Source organism: Lolium rigidum, chromosome 4, assembly GCF_022539505.1.
Source record: "Lolium rigidum isolate FL_2022 chromosome 4, APGP_CSIRO_Lrig_0.1, whole genome shotgun sequence".
In the NCBI taxonomy this organism is placed as follows: Eukaryota; Viridiplantae; Streptophyta; class Magnoliopsida; order Poales; family Poaceae; genus Lolium; species Lolium rigidum.
The window spans coordinates 181,139,600-181,166,334 of record NC_061511.1 but is presented as its reverse complement, the minus strand read 5'-3'; the positions used below and the strand labels follow the sequence as shown (position 1 = coordinate 181,166,334).

Here is a 26,735-nt window from a genome sequence, read left to right as displayed (position 1 = left end):
TGATGGGCTTCCCGGAGTATTACTTCCTTGAATTACCAGTAGCTTTGGTGTTGATAAACAAGATAGGCACATGTTGCCTATCAATCTGATGGTTTAGCTAGACTATTAGGTGCTTAGTGGATCTGGATGGCTACATAGGGCTAATTCCATGCTGGATTTCTCTGGTTGTGACACTGTGTTGTCACAACCAGTGTTCCCTGGTTTGATTTCCTTCTAGCCTTAGTTGTATCTGCTGGCACCAATTGGTTTAGCAACCAAGTGATGATACATCCAGGGTTTCATACCCTTTTTGCTGCTGTGATGCATGAGTGTAATTAATTATGAGCAAAACCATGGTTTGCTCATGCTTATCTGGTATACCTCACTCCAGCTCCAAGATTTGTGGTTGATGTAGAGGTTTGCTTCTGTGTTGATCTTATGGTTGATTTGCTTGCCCTGCTCCTCCTGGTGAGCTTGTGAAGCTTGATTTGATTCAGGTGATGGTGGAATAGTTGAACAGCAGTGGTTGTTCTTCTGTTCTTGCTGTTCTTGGTTTGCTTGTTCTTGCTACTGGTTACTTACCCTGGTGCCTTGTCGATGGAATGGTTAGGGTTTAGCTGTGAAAAGCTTAAATATGGCCAGCCTTTGCTTCCCTGGTCGACAACACCACATCTCACCCTGATGACTCACTATGTGTGTGTGTTGCATGCACACATGCTGTGTGTGCAGCCTGTGTGTGTGGGTGCACAAGCTTGGGACTTGAGCTGTTGAGAGGATCAGCTCGGCTGGACCTTGATCATATCCACTCTTCACAATTTATTTGCTAACCTGCCAAGTGGCTTTGCCACTTGGCTTAATACTCTGGTTGTTGTGTGTGTGTGCAGGGATCAAGTGCTGATCAAGATGAACTCAAGATCATCTGGATCAAAGAATTCATGAAGATCACAATGTAGTTTAGGTCATTTAAATACCTTGTAATTTTCCTTTTTCTTTCTCTATTTCTTCAATTCTTGTAATGTGTTGTAAATTCATAATTTTATTCTGAATATTGTAAAGACAATGTATTATGTTTGTGATTATCAATAAAGCTCAAGTTTTCCTTAATGAGCTTCATGTAATTGTTGTATTACTTATATTCTTGCTTAATGATAATTGTTTGTTAAATTATCTCAAATTTGAATTATGTGATAACCATTTAATGTTTGAATTTAAAATTCAAATTCAAATTTGGTTTGAATTCATTCAAACAACTTAACTTGTAATTCAATCATGCAACTTATGATTTCAATGCAATTCCACTTCTCTCTTCTCAAAACCCTAATTTAGACAAGTAGGAACAAGTTCATCGCACTCTCGAAACCCTAACCCTGTAAGGTGTCGAGAGAGAAACTTGTCCCCCTTTGATGCAGTTTTGTTTTAAAAGCGCGAAATTTCCCCGTAAATTACAATGCAATGCACATCCCTTTCTAAAATCTACCCCTCGATCGTCTCTAAACCTGGGACATTACAGAGTTGAAATAAGTAATTCTATTGTTGATTTTCTAAATATGCATGCCCGATGATTTGCTGCAGGTGGCTTCGACTATTTCACGTACCGAATGTTCTATCGGTTCTGCGGCTGGCAATGACTCCAAGGTTGTGCGACAAGTACGCAGTAAAATGTCCCAGATGGGGAAAGACTTGGTTGGTATTTGTGCCATGGCAGTAGTAGTGAAAAAGAAGGGCAAACTAGCCGCCGAAGTCGAGCATTATGCACTAGACGAAGTGCAGAAGGCCATTGAAAACCTGAATTGTAAGTAATCAATGTTCCATGTGTTCTGAGTTCTTCTGATGCTTTTTCCTTTTTATGGATCCATTTTTCTTTCTCTTCGACAGTCATTGCTTTGAATGCGCTAGAAGAGAATAAGCATGTGCATGAGAGAATCGAAGCTATGGTTGACCTATCGCAACCGCAGAGCACAATATGGACTAATAGGTCAAAAGCTGCGATTGTTAACAAGTTTAAGTATCGGGCGGAGCAGGTGGATGGTTTCTTTGATAAGTTTCATGGAAATATGGCCATGGTGTGGCAAACCATGTTTCCTCTTGATCCAGCCTCTTCAACTTTGTTGGCTTTGATGGAAAAATTCAAGAATCCCGCCAGAGTTCAGACTTTGATACGCAAGCAACTTCTCGCCAGAGCCGAGCTTCTGTTTGCCTTTGTATTAGCTCGTTATCCGACGCTTGATTTGGAATTGATTGGTAAGGCCGATGTGGAACTTCACCAGTATTATCCTGTCGCAAGGCGCCCTGCTTCGATTATAGTTGCCAGAATGGAAGCGGGCACTGAAGCAGACTTGCGGACCCGAACCAATCGAGGGGTATGGAAGCCAAATTGAAGCAAGCTAAGAAGACGTCAAGAATTCATGCACATGGTGCGATGCTTGTCTTGTAATTGATAAATTATATTGATGTCCTTGACCCCTGGCAGTTGATTTGTACTTGTAATTGAAGACAATCCTTATCGCGCAAACGATGTAATCATTAACGAGCCAATTCTTTATGCTATGACTTTGTAGATAATGAAGTTTGCAGAATTGATGGAGTCATATTTGCCGATTGACATGCGGTAAAAAAAATTGTGGCGACAATGTTCTTTTGTAACATCGTATCATGATGACGATGTTCTTTTGTAAGATCGAGTGCCGACGATTTTCTTTTGTAACATTGAGTTGTGACGATAGTCCTTGACTATTCAGGCGGACCATAAGCTCGTCGAGTTCGTGGCTCGAGAATCGTAAAAACGATGTTTCGGTGCAGAACTATGTTTCAGTTTGTATGATGTCGATGACAACTTTATGAGAGATCAAGTCATCTTGCGTGTTCGGCGGACTCGTAGTAATCGGAAATGTCTTGCTGAGCCGTATGTATGCAGTTTGAATTATATCGGCAGCAGTCCCCGAGTCAACGATGTAACCATGTGCACGACGGGCTTCGTAGATCAGGTGTCGTAAGAACGACGTACTGGCGTGGGCCATTTGTTTTGTGTGATTTCCATCGACTGAGGCTTTATGGAATCGTTTGTACTTTTTGATGTATAGTAGTCCATAGATATTCATCAATTGCAGCACACGAATGTTCCGTGAGGCTTCGATGGAATCATGAGGTAAAAACTATCGTCTGTAGCTCCCGAATATTTTTCAGGTACCCTTACTGCATTGATAGCATAATGAAATTTGTTTAGATAGTCATCGTGTATATGAATTTTTTTCTTTAATTTGAGCGCTCCCGATGGGAGTAGACGCAATAGTCGAAGATTTCCCAAATGCCCCCGAGTAATTTCGGGTGTATCTTTGCTAAAGGAAGTAATAGTTATATGAAGGAACTAGAACTTTATGGATAATATGCAAATGAGGTATATATTCTCTTGGATATGGCTAAGAAGCCTTATTGAATGAAAGAAAGAAAGGCAAAAAGTCATAAACATAAAATTGTCACAATTGCGCAACGTTTCACGGGTTGCCTTCCATCAATCCAGTTGTAGTATTCTTGATGCGGTAAGCGCCTCCTGGGATGACTTCAGTGACAATGTAAGGTCCTTCCTATGGAGATTCTAGCTTTAGATGTCCTTTTTTGTTTCAGTCGTAATACTAGGTCATCGACGTTAAAGCTTCGGGTGCGTACCGTTCGGATGTGCTAGTTTCGTATCGTCTGCTGATATACAGTTGTTCTAGCCAAAGCGATGTATCGAGCTTCGTCTACTAGATCTACGACGTCTTGAAGTGTTTGAATAGATGCGCTTTCGTTGTACGCAACAATCTGTGGTGCTTCAAACCGGACATCGGCAGGCAAAACAGTTTGGGCTCCATGCACTAGAAAAAGGGGGTATATTGTGTTGATATGTTTGGTGTGGTGCGTAGGCTCCAAAGTACTGAATGTAACTTTCGACCCATTCACCAGCTGCCTTTGTGAGACGCTTCTTGATGCCGTCACAAATTAGACCGTTAATCTTCTCCACCTGAACATTGGTTTGAGGGTGCGATATCGAAGCGAACCTGAGTTTGATGCCGAGCCTTTCGCAAAATTGATGAAACTCTTCAGAGGCAAAGTTGCTTCAGTTGTCCGTGATGATGTTGTGCGGTACGCCGAAGCGACAAGTGATGTCGTTGAACAACTTGACAACTGTTGCAGCTATTTCATGGGTGACCGGTATAGCCTCTATCCACTTGGTGAACTTGTTGACTGCGACCAATAGATAAGTATGCCCTCCTGGCGAAGATTTCGGCATTGGCCAGACTTGGCCGAGTCCCCGTTGCGCAAAGGGCCACGTGAGAGGTATTGTCATCAAGTCCATGGTTGGGGCTTGAGGTTTTGGCGTGAAGCGTTGACAGGGATCACACTTCACGACTAGCTCCCTGGAGTCTGCGGCTGCTGTTGGCCAATAGAACCCGGCTCAGGCTTTGGCGATGAGTGCTCGGCTGCTCGCGTGGTGGCTGCATGTACCCTCGTGTATTTCTCGTAAAGGCTTTTCCATATTCGAGCGTGATGCATCGCTGAAATATGCCGGATATACATCGTTTGTAGAGTTCGCCTGCTACCACCGTGTACGCCTTAGATCGGCGCACAATACGCCGTGCTTCTGTCGGGTCCTCAGGCAGTTCCTGCCGAAGTAAGTACGCAAGAAAAGGCTGGGTCCAAACATGCTCGAGGAGTAGAACTTGTTGGTTTGGGCCATTGACGACGTTTTTATCGTCTGCCTCGGGCGGAGCCCCTGAGTCGGTAGCTGACTGTGTCGGGGATGTGGGAGTTTTGATTTTGATGGATCGTTGGTTGATTACTTCATAGAAAACTCCGTCCGGAATCGTAGAGCATGTGGAACCAATGTTTGCCAAAGTATCAGCTTCTTCAATGCTGGCTCTGTCGATATGTTTCAGTTCGCAACCTTCGAATTTCCATTCCATCGATTGGTACATTTCTCGATAAGCAATCATATTGTCGCTAACTGCATCTCACAGATTCATCGACTGCTGAACGACGAGGTTCGAACCAGGCGCGTGGCGCCGCAGGCTTTGGCCATACGCATGCCATATTATGTTCTGCTTCGTTGTTTGTTGGTAGCGGGAAGTTCATCCTTAGTACATACTTCATCTTGTCACCTTGAGGTGATATGAGTACTACCCAGCGGCAACACCCATGTTTCGCTTTGATCCATCAAAGTACAGGATCCAGGAACCCGACGTAGCTGGAGCAGGCAGTGTGTGACTGAATCCAATCGACGAAGAAGTCTGGGAGGACCTGAGACTTGATGGATGTTCGATTGACCTAGGAAATATTGTGTGGTGCCAACTCGATGGCCCACTGAGATACTCGACCTGTAGCATCTTGATTGGTGAGTATGTTCCTTAACGGGGCCTCGGTGACGACGATAATCGGGTGCTCCGTGAAATAGTGCCGCAGCTTTCGTGATGTCATCCATACAGCATATGCCATCTTCTAATAATGCGGGTACCGCTGTTTGGCTGGCGTGAGTACTTCGCTGAGGTAGTAGACTGGACGTTGTGCGTCATTGCCTTTTCCTTCTTCCCCACGTTCGAAAACTAGCATGGTGATGACCACTCGACTTGTGGCGGCGATGTAGAGTAGCATTGGTTCCCTATCATGCGGGGTGACGAGAATCGGGGAAGTCGACAAGACTTTTTTAAGATTGTCGAAAGCGTCCTGAGGCTTTGAGGTCTACTCAAACTTTTCTGATTTCTTCATTAGTTGATAGAAGGGTAGTGCCTTTTCTCCTAGCTTGACGATCAATCTGCTAAGAGGTGCCACCGGTTCTGCCAATTGTTGCACCTGCTACAATTTTCTTGGCGGTTCCGTGTCGAGGACGGCCTTAATTTTGAGGGGGTTGGCTTCCATCCCCCGAGAAGGTATAAAGTACCCGAGTACTTGGCCTCCGGGCACCCGAAGAAGCATTTCTTCGGGTTCAGATTGATTTTGTAACTGTCGAGGTTGTCGAAGGTTTCACGAAGGTGGTCGATGAGAGTGGCGGTGTTCCTGGTCTTGATGACGATGTTGTCGATGTAGACCTTCATATTCCTGCCGATCTGTTCCCCGAGACAGGCTTGCATACACCGTTGATAGGCCGCACCTGCATTTTTCAAACCGAAGGTCATGACGTTGTAACATTAGACACCATGTGTTGTAATGAAAACAGTTAGCTCTTGGTCTTCTTCCTTCAGTTTGATTTGATTGTAGCCAGAATAGGCACCGAAGAAAGAGAGACGATCGCAGCCCGCCGTGGAGTCAACGATTTGGTCGATGTGTTGCAGCGGAAAGTGATCATTTGGGCAATGCTTGTTGAGGCTGGTGAAGTCGATGCACATGCAAATAGTTGTCGTATCCTTCTTCGGCACCATCACTGGGTTAGCTACCCACTTGGCTTCCTTGAGTTCCTGGATGAATCCAGCCTTCCGGAGCCGATTAACTTCTTCACCGATTGCCTTACGCTTTGGTTCCAAAAATGGCGTAGTGTTTGCTGGATAGGTTTGGCTTTAGGGTCAACATTGAGGGCATGCTCAGCAAGTTCCCTAGGAATACCTGGCATTTCAGATGGCTCTCATGCAAATATTTTTCCAGCGCTCACGGAGGAACTCGATGAGCGCGCTTTCCTATGCGACAGTGAGGTCAGCCGATGTGTTGACTGTTTTCTTCGGGTCGAAGGGATGCATTTGATGCTTCTTTGCTTCCTTGGCAGCGTCAAACTCGTCGATTTTTGTGTTCCGATTATCGGTAGGTGGCTGCTTGTGATCGGTGAGTACATCTAGTTCATTGAGCTCCTCTCAGACCGCGAATTTGGAGGCGATCTTCTGAAAGTCTTTGTCGCAATTATCGGACCGAGAGAAACTTCCGTGAACAGTTAGTGGTCCCATTATTGCCTGGCATCTTGAGTTTCAGGTACGCATTCTGAGGGACTGCCATGAACTTAACATATGTTGGCCTTCCGAGAATAGCGTGGTACTGTGATTCCCAATTCACTACCTCGAATTCGAGTCGTTCCTTCTTGAAGTTATCGAGCGTACCAAAGACAACGTCCAATGAGACCTTGCCGAGAGGGTATGCGGGCAGGGTCGGGATGATGCCATGAAAGCATGTGTCGGATTATTGTAGCATGTCGACTGTAATGCCCATTGCCTTCATTGTGCTCCCAAACAAAAAAAGTTCAAGCCGCCGCCGCCATCCATGAACACCTCACTCATGTTGAATCCGCCAATCCGTGCTTCGAGTAGGCAGCGTGACCCTGGGAACAACCATCGTATGATCGGCCCTACTGAATAGGATACTCTACTCTGACCAGTCGATGTACTCTAGCACGCTTACCATGGCTACTTCTGCAAGTTTTACCTCCGGCATGAATTTTTTGGACTCCCTCTTAGAGGTGTCGGCCTTGTGGATCATGTTCACATGTCCTCACGGTATAGGAAAAGCTTCGGCCGGGACGTGAGGATGGTCCTATTGGGATTGTAGCTCGAGCAGCTGACTTGAGGCAGTTGTACCCTGTATTGTCGGGTGCGCCTGTGTATCGGGGCAAAATCTCAATGCTTCGCACAGCTTCTGAAGCTCGAGAAACTGTCGGCAGTCTTTGAGCAGGTGACATGCTTTCTTGACATTGTCCTTTGGGTCGACGTAGGCATGCAGATAACATGGAGCGTTTAATTGCTCCATGGCCGGTAGGTCGGGCACCCAAGGAAAGTGATTTTGTCGACTGCTCCTGGGTCCGTTGCAGCTGTCAGCCCTGCGTTCATTATATCGCTCGTTGTACTGAGCATTGCACCAATCAGCGTGACTGATGGTGACCATGTTGGTGCGATCAGTCATTTCGTAGTTGAGACCTCTTCTTCTTTTTCGGCGCTCCTGTCAGCTCCTGAGGTTATTCAGGCGCCTTTGATTGCTCTCACCGTCGTTGCTGAGCGGGCGTGGTTTTCGCGTGCGGTCTTCACCATCAGCCCAGGAGTTAGTGGTTTCCATCAGTTTGGTGATGGACTTTGACAGATCAACCGCCAGTCGACGTTGGTTGAGCTCTGATTGCTCTCTCACTAGTCGAACACACCTTTGCGCCGCATCCCACTCCGTTTGAGAGACTAAGGTGGTGGTGTTAGCATAGCTATCGCTAGCTCTTCCATCCTGCTGCTGATCGTCCCCGCCGTGCGCAATGTTGCCGGCCGTAGTAGTTCCGGTTCCTGCCTCCGAACCGAAGGTAACGTAGACCTGGTATTGCACCAGCCGTACCGCAGCTAGAGAGATGTTGCGCTTGCCGATGACTTTTTCGTCAAAGGAATACTCGATGCCGCACACGAAGGGACGAGTGTTCGAATCAAGCTCGTGCCTGGTGTCGCGGTCGAGGCAGTAGTACGATGTCAGATCCGATGATTCAGAATCATTAGATCCGATAGACATGGTGCGCCCCGGCAATGACGATGGTGATGCAGCGGTTATTGGAGTAGCAGCCGATAGATCGGCCGTGGTCGATGACGAAACGATGGAAGCAGCAGTCGACGAAGTCATAGCTGCTATAGAGCCCGAAGTGATCAGGTCCGGGAGCCAAAGAACACCATCGACGCTGATGTTTAGGTAGACGCTCCCGAATGTCATGTCCATCCCGCCGCGCAGGCCCGAGAAGGCCGAACGCGACGTGTCGGCGTGAGGAGTGAACTCGAAGGATCCGAAACAGATTGAATTCCCCGAGATCGGTGATGATGGAGCCAACGGTGGTGGTGATTCCGGTGAAGGTGCAGCCGACACGATCGGAATAGCCGATGAAGTGCCTTGTACTAGCAGGTTTCCCACAAACGGCGCCAATTGACGAGGGGACTCCTCGGCAATGCCCACCATAAGGGGCTTAGGGTTGACGGAATCCTGCAGGTTAGCACGAGACATCGAATACCATACGAACAGAAGGCGAGATTTACCCAGGTTCGGGGCCCTCGATGAGTCAAAACCCTTACTCCTGCTTGTCTGATCTTAATTTATCGATGAAAAAGGTTACAATGGGGCAGCCGCTAGACTGCGTTATGGTGAACTCGCCAGAAGGCAAGGTTTCTAGGGTTGGTGTATGCTAGGGTGTATTGGTTGCATAAGCATAAGGTTCGGCAGGCCCCCTCCTAGCTTTTATATAGGAGGCCAGGTCCTGAGAGTCCTGCCCCAACTCGACTAGATTATATTAAGATCTAATATATCCTTTCCTTTATCGACGTCTCCTTACCTTATCCGTCAAGAATCCGTCTTCTTCCATATCTTCTCCGCTGCAACCGATGTTCGGGCCCATCTTGGGTCATGACAACCCTCATGAGCCCCTTATTGGGTCGGAGGAGGTAGGCTGATGTTGGCTACTCGAAGGGTAATGCCCACATCACAACCGTGAAATCTGAAGTCTCGGTTCGAGATTGCAGCCGAAGCTCCTCGTTTGCAAGCTCCAAGGATTTCATAGCCGATTCAGAGTGCACATGGCCTGAGTAAAGGAAATTCAGATGGCTGATGCGCATAGATGACACGTCCGTTGGGAACCCCAAGAGGAAGGTGTGATTCGCACAGCAGCAAGTTTTCCCTCAGTAAGAAACCAAGGTTATCGAACCAGTAGGAGCCAAGAAGCACGTTGAAGGTTGTTGGTGGCGGAGTGTAGTGCGGCGCAACACCGGGGATTCCGGCGCCAACGTGGAACCCGCACAACACAATCACAGAACTTTGCCCCAACGTAACGAGTGAGGTTGTCAATCTCACCGGCTTGTCGTAAACAAAGGATTAAACGTATTGTGTGGAAGATGATGATTGTTTGCGAAGAACGAGTAAAGAACAATTGCGGTAGATTGTATTTCGGATGTAAAGAATAGGACCGGGGTCCACAGATCACTAGTGGTGTCTCTCCCATAAGATAGCGAGATGTTGGGTGAACAAATTACGGTTGGGCAATTGACAAATAAAGAAGGCATAACAATGCACATACATATATCATGATGAGTACTATGAGATTTAATCGTGGCATTACGACAAAGTACATAGACCGCTATCCAGACATGCATCTATGCCTAAAAAGTCCACCTTCGGGTTATCATCCGAACCCCCTCCAGTATTAAGTTGTAAACAACGGACAATTGCATTAAGTATGGTGCGTAATGTAATCAACACAAATATCCTTAGACAAAGCATCGATGTTTTATCCCTAGTGGCAACAACACATCCACAACCTTAGAACTTTCTGTCACAGTCCCAGATTTAATGGAGGCATGAACCCACTATCGAGCATAAATACCCCCTCTTAGAGTCACAAGTATCAACTTGGCCAGAGCCTCTACTAGCAACGGAGAGCATGCAAGAACATAAATAACATATATGATAGATTGATAATCAACTTGACATAGTATTCAATATTCATCGGATCCCAACAAACACAACATGTAGGATTACAGATAGATGATCTTGATCATGATAGGCAGCTCACAAGATCTAACATGATAGCACAATGAGGAGAAGACGACCATCTAGCTACTATTATGGACCCATAGTCCAGGGGTGGACTACTCACACATCGATCCGGAGGCGATCATGGCGATGAAGAGACCTCCGGGAGATGATTCCCCTCTCCGGCAGGGTGCCGGAGGCGATCTCCTGAATCCCCCGAGATGGGATTGGCGGCGGCGGCGTCTCTGGAAGGTTTTCCGTATCGTGGCTCTCGGTACTGGGGGTTTCGCGACGAAGACCTTAAGTAGGCGGAAGGGCGGAGTCGGGAGGGTCACGAGGGGCCCACACAACAGGGCCGCGCGACCAGCACCTGGGCCGCGCCGCCCTTGTGTGGCGCCACCTCGTGGCCCCACTTCGTTTCCTCTCCGGTCTTCTGGAAGCTTCATGGAAAAATAGGACCCTGGGCGTTGATTTCGTCCAATTCCGAGAATATTTCCTTACTAGGATTTCTGAAACCAAAAACAGCAGAAAACAAGAATCGGCTCTTCGGCATCTCGTCAATAGGTTAGTGCCGGAAAATGCATAATAATGACATATAATGTGTATAAAACATGTGAGTATCATCATAAAAGTAGCATGGAACATAAGAAATTATAGATACGTTTGGGACGTATCAAGCATCCCTAAGCTTTAGTTCCTACTCGCCCTCGAGTAGGTAAACGATAACAAAGATAATTTCTGAAGTGACATGCTATCATAATCTTGATCATACTATTGTAAAGCATATGAGATGAATGCAGCGATTCGAAGCAATGATGAAGATAATGGGTAAACAAATAAATCATATAGCAAAGACTTTTCATGAATAATACTTTCAAGACAAGCATCAATAATACTTCCATAAGAGTTACTCATAAAGCAATAAATTCGAAGTAAAGGTATTGAAGCAACACAAAGGAAGATATAAGTTTCAGCGATTGCTTTCAACTTCAACATGTATATCTCATGGATAATTGTCAACACAAAGTAATATAATAAGTGCAATAGGTAAACATGTAAGAACCAATGCACACAGTTGATACAAGTGTTTGCTTCTGGGATAGAAAGAATTGGCAAACTGACTCAACAATAAAGTAGAATATAGGCCCTTCGCAGAGGGAAGCATTGATTACTATATTTGTGCTAGAGCTTTTCATTTTGAAAACAAGAAACAGTTTTGTCAACGGTAGTAATAAAGCATATGTGTTATGTATAAAACATCTTATAAGTTGCAAGCCTCATGCATAGTATACTAATAGTGCTCGCACCTTGTCCTAATTAGCTTGGATTAACACGGATTATCATTGCATAGCATATGTTTCAACCAAGTGTCACAAAGGGGTACCTCTATGCCGCTCGTACAAAGGTCTAAGGAGAAAGTTCGCATTGGATTTCTCGCTTTTGATTATTCTCAACTTAGACATCCATACTGGGACAACATAGACAACAGATAATGGACTCCTCTTTAATGCATAAGCATTCAACAATAATTAAAATTCTCATAAGAGATTGAGGATTGATTGTCCAAACTGAAACTTCCACCATGGATCATGGCTTTAGTTAGCGTCCCAATGCTCTTCTCTAACAGTATGCATACTCAAACCATTTGATTGTGAGAATCGCTCTTACTTCAGACAAGACGAACATGCATAGCAACTCACATGATATTCAACAAAGATAAAGTTGATGGCGTCCCCAGAAAACATGGTTACCGCTCAACAAGCAACTTATTAAGAAATAAGACACATAAGTACATATTCTTCACCATGATAGTTTTTAAGGCTATTTGTCCATGAGCTATATATTGCAAAGGCAAAGAATGGAAATTTTAAAGGTAGCACTCAAGTAATTTACTTTGGAATGGCGGAGAAATACCATGTAGTAGGTAGGTATGGTGGACACAAATGGCATGGTTATTGGCTCAAGGATTTGGATGCACGAGAAGAATTCCTCTCAATACAAGGCTAGGCTAGCAAGGTTGTTTGAAGCAAACTCAAGTATAAAAGGTGCAGCAAAGCTCACATATGAACATATTGTAGGCATTATAAGACTTTATATTGTCTCCTTGTTGTTCAAACACCTCAACCAGAAAATATCTAGACTCTAGAGATCAATCATGCAAACCAAATTTTAACAAGCTCTATGTAGTTATTCATTAATGAGTACAAGATACATGATGCAAGAGCTTAAACAAGATCTATATGAGCACAACAATTTCCAAGTATCGCATTATTCAAGACATTATACCATTTACCACATGCGGCATTTTCCGTTTCCAACCATATAGCAATGAATGAAGTAGTTCAACTTTCGCAATGAACATTAAAGATAAAGCTAAGAACATATATATGTGTTCATACGAAACAGCGGAGCGTGTCTCTCTCCCAAACAAAGAATGCTAGGATCCGATTTTATTCAAAATAAAAACAAACAGACGCTCCAAGTAAAGCACATAAGATGTGACGGAATAAAAATATAGTTTCACTAGAGGAACCTGATAAGTTGTCGATGAAGAAGGGATGCCTTGGGCATCCCCAAGCTTAGACGCTTGAGTCTTCTTAAAATATGCAGGGATGAACCACGGGGGCATCCCCAAGCTTTGAGTTTTCACTCTTCTTGATCATATTGTATCATCCTCCTCTCTTGACCCTTGAAAACTTCCTCCACACCAAACTCGAAACAAACTCATTAGAGGGTCAGTGCATAATTCATATATTCAGAGGTGACATAATCATTCTTAACACATCTGGACATTGCACAAAGCTACTGAAAGTTAATGGAACAAAGAAATCCATCAAACATAGCAAAACATGCAATGCGAAATAAAAGGCAGAATCTGTCAAAACAGAACAGTTCGTAAAGACGAATTTTAAAGTGGCACCAAACTTGCTCAGATGAAAATTCCCAAATTTAATGAAAGTTGCGTACATATCTGAGGATCACGCACGTAAATTGGCAGATTTTTTGATTTTTCTACGAGACTACTGCTCAAATTCGTGACAGCAAGAAATCTGTTCCTGCGCAGTAATCCAAATCTAGTATTGGCTTTACTATCAAAGACTTTACTTGGCACAACAATGCAATAAAATAAAGATAAGGAGAGGTTGCTACAGTAGTAAAAACTTCCAAGACACAAATATAAAACAAGAGTACTGTAGTAAAATAAAAACATGGGTTATCTCCCAAGAAGTGCTTTCTTTATAGCCATTAAGATGGGCTCAGCAGTTTTAATGATGCACTCCCAAGAAATAAGAGTTGAAGCAAAAGAGAGCATCAAGAAGCAAGTTCAAAACAAATTTAAGCCTAACCCACTTCCTATGAAAAGGAATCTTGTAAATAAACAAGTCATGTAGGCATAATGCAACAAGCATAGAAAAACTAGACAAGCGCAACTTCAAGATTTTCAGCATATAGAGAGGTGTTTTAGTACCATGAAAATTTATACAACCGTATTTTCCTCTCTCATAATGATTTTCAGTAGCATCATGAACAAACTCAACAATATAACTATCAAATGAAACATTCTTATCATGAGTCTCATGCATAAAATTATTACTACTCCCAACATAAGCATAGTCATTCTTATTAATTGTAGTGGGAGCAAATTCAACAAAGTAGCTATCATCAAATATAGGAGGCATATTGTAATCATAATTAAATTTATCCTCCATAGTATGTGGCACCAAAATACCACTATCATTATAATCATCATAAATAGGAGGCAAAGTATCATCAAAGAAAATTTTCTCCTCAATGCTTGGGGGACTAAAAATATCATCCTCATCAAAACCAGCTTCCGCAAGCTTAAATTCTTCTATAGCATTAGCAATAATAGTGTTCAAAGAGTTCATGCTAATAACATTGCTACAACTATTTTGCAAACAAAGTTCCATGGGTTTTTAAATTTTCTCTTCAAACACCTCATGTCCTAACTCAAGATAAATACTATAAAGATCTCTAATATTTTTGTTGTTTTCCATTAGGCCTAACTAGTGAAATCACACAACTTAGTGTTCTCAAGAGTATTCATTTTATCAGTAGTAAATAAAGCAAACTAAATAAAATAAATGCAAGTAACTAATTTTTTTGTGTTTTTAATATGGAGAACAAGACAGTAAAATAAAGTAAAACTAGCATCTAATTTTTTTGTGTTTTTAATATAAGAGCAAACAGAGCAATAAATAAAATAAAGCAAGACAAAAACAAAGTAAAGAGATTGGATGTGGAAGACTCCCCTTGCAGCGTGTCTTGATCTCCCCGGCAACGGCGCCAGAAAACAGTCTTGATGCGCGTAGATGACACGTCCGTTGGGAACCCCAAGAGGAAGGTGTGATGCGCACAGCAGCAAGTTTTCCCTCAGTAAGAAACCAAGGTTATCGAACCAGTAGGAGCCAAGAAGCACGTTGAAGGTTGTTGGTGGCGGAGTGTAGTGCGGCGCAACACCAGGGATTCCGGCGCCAACGTGGATCCTGCACAACATAATCACAGAACTTTGCCCCAACGTAACAGTGAGGTTGTCAATCTCACCGGCTTGCTGTAAACAAAGGATTATGTGTGGAAGATGATGATTGTTTGCGAAGAACACTAAAGAACGATTGCAGTAGATTGTATTTCAGATGTAAAGAATAGGACCGGGGTCCACAGATCACTAGTGGTGTCTCTCCCATAAGATAGCAGATGTTGGGTGAACAAATTACAGTTGGGCAATTGACAAATAAAGAAGGCATAACAATTCACATACATATATCATGATGAGTACTATGAGATTTAATCAGGGCATTACGACAAAGTACATAGACCGCTATCCAACGATGCATCTATGCCTAAAAAGTCCACCTTCAGAGTTATCATCCGAACCCCCTCCAAGCATTAAGTTGTAAACAACAGACAATTGCATTAAGTATGGTGCGTAATGTAATCAACACAAATATCCTTAGACAAAGCATCGATGTTTTATCCCTAGTGGCAACAAGCACATCCACAACCTTAGAACTTTCTCGTCACCGTCCCGCATTTAATGGAGGCATGAACCCACTATCGAGCATAAATACCCCCTCTTGGAGTCACAAGTATCAACTTGGCCAGAGCCTCTACTAGCAACGGAGAGCATGCAAGAACATAAATAACATATATGATAGATTGATAATCAACTTGACATAGTATTCAATATTCATCGGATCCCAACAAACACAACATGTAGGATTACAGATAGATGATCTTGATCATGATAGGCAGCTCACAAGATCTAACATGATAGCACAATGAGGAGAAGACGACCATCTAGCTACTATTATGGACCCATAGTCCAGGGGTGGACTACTCACACATCGATCCGGAGGCGATCATGGCGATGAAGAGACCTCCGGGAGATGATTCCCCTCTCCGGCAGGGTGCCGGAGGCGATCTCCTGAATCCCCCGAGATGGGATTGGCGGCGGCGGCGTCTCTGGAAGGTTTTCCGTATCGTGGCTCTCGGTACTGGGGGTTTCACGACGAAGACCTTAAGTAGGCGGAAGGGCAGAGTCGGGAGGGTCACGAGGGGCCCACACAACAGGGCCGCGCGGCCAGCACCTGGGCCGCGCCGCCCTTGTGTGGCGCCACCTCGTGGCCCACTTCGTTTCTTCTCCGGTCTTCTGGAAGCTTCGTGGAAAAATAGGACCCTGGGCGTTGATTTTGTCCAATTCCGAGAATATTTCCTTACTAGGATTTCTGAAACCAAAAACAGCAGAAAACAAGAATCGGCTCTTCGGCATCTCGTCAATAGGTTAGTGCCAGAAAATGCATAATAATGACATATAATGTGTATAAAACATGTGAGTATCATCATAAAAGTAGCATGGAACATAAGAAATTATAGATACGTTTGGGACGTATCAATGGCAAATGCTATGGTCTAGTTCAGCTATCACACTTCGTATCTAGCATAAATTGTACAGCAGCTTTCGAAGGATTCCTCCAGAGAAATGAATGGGTAAAACGGGGACTTTGTTCCCTGTCGATACTTTCAGCAGTTCATCAGTTTCGATAGTTGCCATGGCGTCGCCCCTGGCAATCCTTCAAGGATGGGCAGCTAGTCTTAGATAGTAGGCACTAGGCAGGTTGGAAAGTTGAATCTGTTAAAAAAATTTCCTCACCTCAGTGAGGTGGGGAGCGTTGTGGGTGGGGAGAAAGTGCAAAGGATGTTGAAGCTTTTTTTCTAGGAACTTTGGCATGTTCCATGGTATCCCACATGCCCTCCCCCTCAAAATTCTGGTATAAAAAGCACCTCACACGCTCCTAGGGTTCCTCTTTTGGCTTCTCGGTGGTGGCGGAGATCTCAGGGGAGAGGTGCTTGGGGGTTGAGGTTTTTGATCCTGTTTTTTCTAAGTCTATAGGAACTATGGCTGGTGGTGGGAACTTCAAAGGAAGGGCAGAGGTGGTGGAGGGAATCAGGAACAGTGGCAACTGTCTCAGCAGATGCAGCCCCAACAATTTCAGCAGCAACAACAGATGCTAATGGATTTTGGGCAAGTTCCTGCTGCCTATGGTTTTCTACCCCAACAATTTGGATTTCTTCCTGGTCCAATGCGTCCTTGGGGTTTTAATGGCCCTTTCCCTTAGTTTCCTCCAAATTTTTCTTTTGGCTGCAATCAAATCAATGGATTGCTCCACAACAGGTAGGTTTTCAACAACAACAACATCAACAAACATAGCAGCAGCAGCAGGGAGGGAGTGAGCTGCCTGGGAAAGCTAAGAACACTTCTAAGGGCAAGAAGAAACTTACCTCCGTGCAGAAAGAGCAATCTCCTTCTGTTGTCACAAAGGTCTCTGCACAGATGAACCACACAAGTTCTATTTGCATGTGTTGTGGAGAGCTAATTAGTTTTGTATATCTGGGAGAATTCAGCATAAAGTTACTCTCTAGATACCTCACCACCTTCCACTACAACAATGCCACAATGTTCGGTAGAACCTACAGGATTGATAACAACCTCAGGTACCTCAATGTGGTAGAAACCCAGATACTTAGCTGTTTGATGAGGCCTTTTTCCTCACAGAGCAGTCATCAACCAAGTGACTAGTGGCTTTACAAATAAAACACATTGGCTGCTTCACACAAGATGCTTGGTGTTGGCCTAGCTCTCCACAACACATGCAAATAGAACTTGTGTGGTTCATCTGTGCAGAGACCTTTGTGACAGCAGAAGGAGATTGCTCTTTCTGCACGGAGGTAAGTTTCTTCTTGCCCTTAGAAGTGTTCTTAGCTTTCCCAGGCAGCTCACTCCCTCCCTACTGCTGCTGCTATGTTTGTTGATGTTGTTGTTGTTGAAAACCTACCTGAAAATGGTCCTTCATCTAGATCAGGGGCCTGTGCAAGTGGGTTCTATCAAAAGTTCTATTGGCTGGACTAAACCAAGTTCTGGGTGTGTCAAGGTTAATGTTGATGCTTCGTTTGCGCAACCTGGTAATCAAGCTACCCTGGGTGTGATTGCTAGGGATGAACATGGGAATGTGTGTTTCTCTGCTGCCAGAGTGTTGACAAATTGCTCTTCTGCTGAAGAAGCGGAGCTGGAAGCGATCAAGGATGGTCTCTCGCTGGCGGCCACTTGGACACAGGGGCAGATTATTTGTGAAACTGACTGTCTTGTCGCTGCTTCGGCTATTAACAAACCTGGACGGGATTTATCACAGCTCTGCCATATTATCAATGATATCAAAGATGTGTTAGCATCTGGTGTTGGCTCTTCGGTTGTTTATATTAACAGAACTTGTAATCATGTTGCTCATAGTCTAGCTAGTAGTGCTAGAGTTAATAACTCTGTAGGTTTCTGGTTGGGGGCTGTCCCAACAGATATTGAACCCCTCCTACAGGAGGATTGTAATGTGTTAATGGATCAATAAAGCTACTGTTATAAGCAAAAAAAAAAAGAAAACTTGTATCAAAGGTAATGGTTTGCAAACCAAATGGTGTGAGTGGAATAGTTTAGACTAGGCTAACTCTGTCTATGGTCTTCTGCTACATGTTGATTGACTCGGTGTTTTAAGAAACAATGCCCAGGAGGTCAAACTGGAGTTAACTGTAGAGATCATACAAAAATTCCAGCTTGCAGACTCTTTTGGGTACCATGGAAACCTCTTCAACCTAGGCTTCACTGTGGAAAAAGGGAGCCCTCCCGCGGACGGGGCCGAGATCCACCCTCCCTACATGACCTGAAGGCCATAGGAGCCACGCAAATCGCTGGCTGCGCCGACAGGATGCAAAAAAACATAATCGGCTCATCGCCTTGGGAGCGTACTCTCGGGCGAAGGGGTACAGGTCTCTTTACGATTGCTGTGCAGGCTTCTCCAAAATCTGTAAAGATTATAAGCCAACTTTCTGGGCCAAAATCCTCTTTACCCCTTGTCTACGAGGAGTGATCTATCTGCATAATTACTGCACAAGAATAAGCGGCATCATTACAGCACCGAAATACAGATCCTATGAACGATTGATTTTGACACCGCCACTCGCTACTCTAACTGCATCATTCTATGCTTTCACCGGCGCTGCTCATTTCCTTCCCGCGCTGCTCGTTTAACGGAGTAGTATCGTTGCCTTCACCTGATGTTCGTTTGATCATTTCAATCTTAGCAGAAGGTCCTGCTGACTCGCCGATGCTGGTTGATTCTGCTGTGGTATTGCTCTTCTTGAATCCCTTTTTCAGCTTAACCTTCTGAGCCCAACCCAGGACACCCTGCTGCACATGCTCGTTGAAGATCTCCTTCTTGTAGGAGCTCCCCATCTTTGCAAACAAAAGACGACAACATGCATCAGTTATCAGTGTAGACGATTAGAAACATTTTAAAATATCAAATATTGCTGCACCTGCGTTACAATTGCGTATAAAGGCAGGGTGCTGTAGCTGCAGAGAAGTTGAATGATGAGCCTGCAAGTAAGATTATTCAATGCGTGAGAACAAATTCATGTTCGGCTTTTTTTCCTACGGGGGAAGAAGTTGGAGACATGTGTGAAAGTACCCAATAACAAGCCTCGGCACAATAAAAACAACTTGCCCCATGATGCAGGAGTTGAATCCGTAAGTGGTCTATGGCAGAAATAGGGTAAACAATGTTTCCATCAGTCATTTGAGTCATAACAGGACCAAATTTAGAAGTGGGATTAAGTGGATGCTTACCAGTATCCAGAAGAAGAATGCAATCTCAAAGGCATTCTGGAAGAGGATGAAGTGGATTAGGAACAGGACAATCTTTGGCCGCCCAAACCAGAAGTGGTCATCTGATGGTTTTACAATCAAATCACCCTCAATTGCGGAGTTCTTCTCTGCTACATCCTGAGCTAACTGAGCTATGACGTGCTCCAACTTGGTGCCAACGGCTAACAGCAGCTGCAGGGATAATAGAGAGTTAGTAAGCCCATGGTGCCTTTTAGTTGCACGCTGTCATTGTGTGGTTGATATTTCTGCAGGACACTAAATAATGTCTTGTAAAAGTTAGCGTTAAAAGGACATTGTGTCAGTATATTTAGTGTAATCATAGTGCGAGAGGCTCGCTGTCATGATGTGATGTATCCCAACTGCCCTTGAAGCGGTAATATTTACAGAGAAAACTGTATTGGATTATACACACTTACAATTAAGGGAATGAATGCAATCCAGAAGTACGTGTGCCAGCCTGCAGATTAGCAAAATATGGGGTGTAAGATATCTTCGAGATGCTTAAATCATGAAATACTGACAGATTTCAGGAAACAATTTTGCAGAATTAAACCATTACACGGCAGGTTCTGTTTTTTCACCCATTACTAGCGTAACTGTTAAACAATCCAATTCGAAATTGGAATGTGTAAATATGTCTTTATTTTTCTTAACTGGAGTTTTGCGTAGCATATGTTTGAAATGCTGCAACTGGTGGTTCCTTCCGACCCAGGGTTACTACAGCGCCTAGCTGCCTGTTCTGGTTTTCAAATCCAGAAATACTGCAGCACCTAGCTGCCTGTTTGAAGGAACAAAAACTGACCCGGCAAGGGTGTTCTATAGGAAAGAATAGACATAGAAGAGTGAGGATTTTACACTCTCTAGTTTCAGAGATACTGTCTATTCTAAATAATATTTAAAGTGTATTTACAAGTTAAATATCCATAAAAAGATCCTGTGTGATTGTTCGCTACTCCCTATTCCCCTAAATGTAAGTCGTATTTGTTTGGTTACAAGCCAAACTTTATTAAGTTTTACCAAGAATATAGAAATATATTCAATGTGTATATATTGGCATTTGTTTGGTATTGCAGATGTTTTTTTATGAACTTGGTCAAACTTAAGAAAGTTGACTACGAACAAAACAAATAGGACTTATATTTTCTGATGGAGGGAATATTATATATCACACAAAAAATTGTCCATCCTTTCAATAAAAGTCTGCATATTTATAATGTTCTTTTGGAAAAAAATACTTATAAATTCGATTTTTGGAATTTTAAAAAGAAGTCACCATTTGACTCGGGAGCCAATAGAAATTATCGAATATACAACTGGCCTTCAGAATGGATGAACTACACCTTACCATTAACATTCAGCAGCAGAAAGATCACCACGAAGACCCACAAGTACCAGCTAAAAGAATAAGACACAAAAAGATTGAGCTAACTTGCATAGAAAACTAGTTTGTAGTGGTATTATATAAATATACAAACATATGTGATACTCATTGTTTACCTTATGCCAACCACTTTCTTAAAATCAGACTCTAATACCCTCAGCATGTATTTATGGAAATCAAATTTCAGGTTTCCACGGCAGTGCGTCTGCAATCCAAAAATGACCTCATGTTCACATACGAGGAAAGCACACAAGGTTAGCTTATTGAAATATGGTGCTTACCATGATAAAACCAAGACGCATTGTTGTGTAGTCGGATTTACCCACTGATCCATAGAATTGCTTACAAAAACTTTGCTGAATGGGAAATGGAGAAGGCTAATTAGTTCATCAATACTTAATCACTTTCAGTCTGTGGCAGAGTTTGCACAAAACGCCCCCAAACTACACATAGCCCCGCCCCATCTTTCAGTACTGATCCAAGAAAAAAAAGCCTTTTTTATATGGCTGTAAAGTTGAATATGGCATAGAAAACTTTAATCCTACGGTCAGTTTCGCAACAAAAAAAAAAGATATCTGATAAAAGAGCTCATTATTGCTTACCAGCCAACTCAATATTCTAGAATCTTTGCCAATACCCTTGAAATGCTCCCTGATAAATTCGAAATTGTGTACACCAGTCACTTTCTTTGGCCCTGCAGTTTATAACGGTATTATCATCCTGGTATAACTGTAGGGATTCTAAATGAAGCTGCTTGTTCATCAGACACATTATCTAGTTTCATTCCAGGGAGAAAAAAACTGCTCTCAAACTGCAAGTATATCATTGACACTGTAATAATTATGAACAGAAAGAAAGGCTCAAATACCATTTCCAGCATTATCTTTCTGAATTGCATCCTCCCACTGTTTCCATTGATGTATCTGAGTAAGAGAGTACAGAAAATCAACACATGGTTTACCGTGGCTAATGCGCAGCGCACGTAACTCACAAGGGGCTTACCTTTGCACCTCCTAAGACCATTGTCAAAACACTGAATACAACATGCGTAATTGCCAGCACAAATATGAAAATATGCAACTGATGTATCGCCTCAAGGGACATCAACGGAACTTTCCCCTGTTAAAACAAACATTAGAGTTCATAATAATCACTAAATCGAAAGGAAACCTGAAGATTCTTCAATTCCCATGGTGAAAAACTCAAACATTATTTAAAACTGAAGGAGCGGGAAGGACGAGTGCAACATAGAAGTAATACAGTTTGGAATGTTTCTTCAACCTGAGCAATATGATAAGGAAAGCAACCACATGCTTGTGACTTTATATATAAAGACGGGCCTATGGGCTATGGCCATATGCTTCGAGTAGATCCATTTGAATGTTCGAATCAAATTAAATTACGTATCAATTTATCTGTGCAAGTTAATCAGCAGGGCAACATAACAATCCATCTACTAGTAGGTTTAAGTAACCGGCCTAATCGTAAACATCGTGCTTAAACCAACTATCCTTGTCAGTTTAGGCATTATGCTACCCGCCAGCTGCATGCCCACCCCGTAGCAGTGTTGACAGTGATGTTCCCATTTAATATGGCTCCATCCCATTCAAATCAAGATCGACGACATCACAGCAACAACAATAGGGGGTGTGCCTCCCCGTGGCGCTGTCTCTTTGATCCAAATCAACTAGTGGTAGCAGTAGCAAACTAGCTACGCAAGTCCCCAAAGTATTAAGTGTTTGCATGCTCAGAAGTCACAATTGGTACCTAACTCTTAACTTGACAGGCCCACAATTCTAACAAACTGCTGGTACGATAGGTTCCACCAAGAAAAACAGACAACGTGAGCAGCAGGGACGGTGCAATCACCTTCTGCTTGCAGATCTCGAGGCCCGCGGCGCCGTCGCTGAGCAGCCGCCTCCCGATCCTGCCGATGATCTGGGACGTGACAAAGTGCTCCTTGGCGGGGCCCGCCTCACCCTCTAGTTCCTCCCTTTTGCATGGCAGCATGTGGAGCGTCCAACCGGAGCTGATGCAGGTCTTCTGGATCATCCCCTGGAACACCGTGAGCAGCAGGGAGATGAAGCCCAGAAGCATGAGCTCTGCATTGCAGCAAAGGAAGAGTTATGTTCGCCATACATAGAAGATGAACAATCCCAAAACAGGCTATACAAGCGCGGGCGCACACAGAGTCAAAAAGGGCGAGGCCCGACAGAGTGGCCTTTTGACGGATTTTCAGGGATGGCAAAAGCTGCCGAAAGTGGACTCCTGCTACGCGGCACTCAAATTTACGGAATTACCCCTAAAGAGATAGTATGCGTTTCTTGGCACGGATCAAATCCAGACCACGATTCAGCTCAGTCAAAACTGAAGACTGGGAATCGAGCCACGACGCCGATCGCTTGCAGATAGGAAACGGAAGGTGAGATTGATAGGGGATGAGTAGTTGAGTACCTTCCTTGACCTTGAGGATGGCCTCGTAGAGCGGCTTCTGGTTCTTCCTCTTGAACGTCTGCGGTAGAGGACAAGATCAGTGGATGAACACCCAAGATATGCAGGGCGCAGTAATGGCTGCGGAAGATGGAGGGATGCGAAACGGCAAAGGCGCTGATGCGTTTGAGCAGTGGTTTAGATTACCTTGCCGAGGTAGTGGAGGCATCGCTCGGCGAGGAGGGAGATGAGGACGATGAGGGAGCAGACCGCCGCGACGATCCACGTCGGCGTGAACTCCAGCGTCGACTCCTCCGCCTCATCCGCCGCCATCTCGGTTCGCGAGGCAGACGCCGCAAACCCGGCGACAGGACAGGGAGGGAGCTAGCGGCGCGTGGCTGGTGGTCGGAAACTGGGACAGACTGAACCGGGGGAGGAGCGGGGCCGCGTCGCGTATTTTATTACCGGAGCAGTTGTCTCGCTCGTGCCTCAGGTAAGGTAAAGCGTTGGGCGTGGGGTCTGGCCGATAACGTCTGCGGTGGAAGAGGAAGCAGGCTCGCCGCGTGCGCCGTCGGCCTCCCCAGCTGGTAGAGACGTGTTCGGGTTCACATGCTACAGAGGTGTACAGTACGTAGTAGTCGCTAGCGTCCGAAAAGGATATCTTCACTTCTTTCCAGATTCGCGTGCGCCAAGTTTAGCAATGAATTAAATCGCTGGCTGCGGGTTTCGTGAATCATATGCTATCTCGGGATCGCGCCACGCGCCACGGACGCGTTGATGTTGGGGACCCCGTCATGGCGAAGGTGTACCGTCTGCAGACTGTAACCCGCGCCTCGTAGTCGAGCGGGACGGGACAGCGGGAAGCTGGCCGTGCCGTCGCTGCCGGCGAGCGTGACCCGGCCGTGCCAACGGGAACCTGGTCGCCGCCGTCGCTGCCCGTGCCGTGCCGACGAGGCCGGTGACCCGTGAAAGGAACGCAGCTCTAGACCGACCCGGTTGTAGCCTGGTCTCTGTCGCAGCCGGTGGAGAACGGAGCGAGTGGGAATGGTGCGTCAGCGCCTGGTGAAAGCTGCTGCCGGCGTGCGTGCGCGCGTGCACCGTGTCGAGGGGCCGGCCAGAGAGTTGGATTATTACAGCATGCACGGAGAGCAGACGGACGTGGAGCTCACGGGACGGACGACCGCCGGGCAGCACGTACCACAACAACTCACCAAGGCCTGGTTTGTTGGCCGCACAAGAATCCAAACATTTGGAGATATGCTTTTCTCATAAGTTTACTTCGTTCATAAGCTTGCTAAAAATAAAGCTAGTTGGATACTTGGATCATCAGTCCAATTACAAGATCTTTTATAAAAAAATATATAGAGTACTTAATTCATGAGCAATTGCATTTGCTTCTCTCGGGCTGTGCTTCAACGTCCTGCAATTTTATTCACCCGTACAAAGATCGATGATATTTTTTTTCGATAAAGGGAATATATTAATATGGAGAGATACCAAATACACCCAGCCTCTGCAACAACGCACCACCTTAATGGCACTACGGATGCACACAGCCAAAAAAAGGAAAAGAAAACTAAGAAACAAAAGTCCCGCTACAGTGTCAAAGATCGATGATATATGTGGAACTTTCGATACGTGTTTAACTGCGCCCTCGGGCAAGAATCATACCGGTTACAAAATCAAATTGCACACATAGAATAAACTCCTATCGATTACGATTATCCCAAAAAAAATAGTTCAACCAAACAAACCTATAAGTGGCCTCTATAGGGTTGATTCTGCCAAAAGTGGGTCGGTCCCGCGGTATCATTACATATTTTCTACAAATCAAATTGGCACGCTGTTATAATGGACGATTTTCACATAATTATGCAAGATTTTTTTTTGAGATGTTTCAATTCCACATATAACAATGAAAAACCCCTATGGGTCCAAATGGGGCACCCGTAGAGTTGCTTGGGTGGGCAAAACTCACCTCGCCCTATCCATTCTTTAGGTGATGATCAAATTTATGTTATTTGTTGCGGTGGTCGCTAATTTGTATTTCATATAAAAGTGGCCTCCAGTCGTGTCCCCTATAAGCAACTTTTGACCGACGTGAATATCCAACGTCCTCAGGCCAACCACAGCCTATAGGGAGGCAACCGGGGACGTGGGCTAACACCACGTCCAACGAAAATAGACCACATGGCATACAGGACCACTAAAAAGCCTAAATGGGGGTTGTGACAGGGTCCATACTCCTATAATCAAAAAATTCGTCAACGTCCCCATACAAGCAAACGCCCCGGATCTTATATGGGGATTTCAAGTGGAGATGATCTAAACTAGCTATCTAGAATGGCTTGTATTTTATAATAGAGGTGGTATTTATTAGGAGCAAGTGAAAAGGACACGCTAGGACTCCACAATCTAGAGGAGGGGAACCCATGGCGACGTGGCTCTAGGCGGGCAACGCCTGTCATAAAGAGAAGTGAAGAGTTGATAGTTTAGAGAAGTGAAGAGTTCATAGTATTTTTCTTAATGGCGCGGAAGTTCCTGAGGTGGCTGCAAGTGTGCAGACATCTTGTCGGTGCTGCGTCATGCCCACGCGTCGCCATCACGCCTTCTTCTTGCCATCCGTTCAGCCCTTTCCTCAGTTTCGTCCTGCCTCGTCTCCGGCTATAAAGCTCCGCCTCCGCCCCTCGTCACCACCACATTTGCCTCCGCAAACACCACGCCATCCAGCCACATTCTTGAAGTCGTAATGTCGCATCGGCGGCCCACCACCTACTGCATGTTGGGCCACAATAGCCGCACGGCGCCATCACCTCTGCCTCTGCCCCTCGTCACCACAACATTTGCCTCAGCAAACACCTCGTCGTCCAGCCACATTCTTGAAGCCGTAATGCCGTGTTGGCGGCCCACCACCTACTCCATGTTGGACCGCAATGGCCACACGGCGCCAAGACCTCCGCCTCCGCCCCTCGTCACCACCACATTTTCCTCCGCAAACACCACGTCGTCCAGCCACATTCTTGAAGCCATAATGCCGCGTCGGTGGCCCACCGCCTACTCCATGTTGGGCTGTGATACGTCCATTTTGCATCACTATTTTATATCATAATTTAATGTTATTCATTGATATATTTCATATTTAGAGATGATACTTATGTTATTTCACCTATTTTGCATGTTTCATGATTATTGGAGAATCACTCACCGGGGTCAGGATTCTGCTGGAAAAAGCACCGTCGGAATGCAATATTTCTGAAGATCAACAATTGATGGAAATTACACCGAAGA

The 26,735-nt window shown here is 44.7% G+C and overlaps 1 protein-coding gene across 1 annotated transcript; it reads right to left on the bottom strand.

The window, feature by feature from the left end:
• Window positions 1-18,726: 18,726 nt before the first annotated feature.
• LOC124706496 (MLO-like protein 1) lies at window positions 18,727-23,795 on the bottom strand. Its single transcript, XM_047238159.1, has 14 exons — window positions 23,655-23,795; window positions 23,472-23,529; window positions 22,887-23,119; window positions 22,020-22,136; window positions 21,886-21,940; window positions 21,620-21,711; window positions 21,299-21,373; window positions 21,134-21,222; window positions 20,982-21,031; window positions 20,053-20,093; window positions 19,598-19,807; window positions 19,440-19,507; window positions 19,288-19,348; window positions 18,727-19,204 (listed from the first exon to the last, which is right to left on the bottom strand). The coding sequence occupies exons 1-14, from the start codon at window positions 23,778-23,780 to the stop codon at window positions 18,947-18,949; spliced, it is 1,533 nt and encodes a 510-aa protein (XP_047094115.1). The 5' UTR covers window positions 23,781-23,795; the 3' UTR covers window positions 18,727-18,946.
• Window positions 23,796-26,735: the final 2,940 nt, after the last annotated feature.

Coding starts and splice junctions, on each gene's coding strand:
- LOC124706496 (XM_047238159.1), bottom strand. CDS start 23,780: ATGGCGGCGGATGAGGCGGAGGAGTCGACGCTGGAGTTCACGCCGACG. Junction 21,374..21,619: donor CTAGAATATTGAGTTGGCTG/GTAAGCAATAAT, acceptor TTTCCCATTCAG/CAAAGTTTTTGTAAGCAATT. Junction 19,205..19,287: donor TATACGCAATTGTAACGCAG/GTGCAGCAATAT, acceptor TTGTTTGCAAAG/ATGGGGAGCTCCTACAAGAA.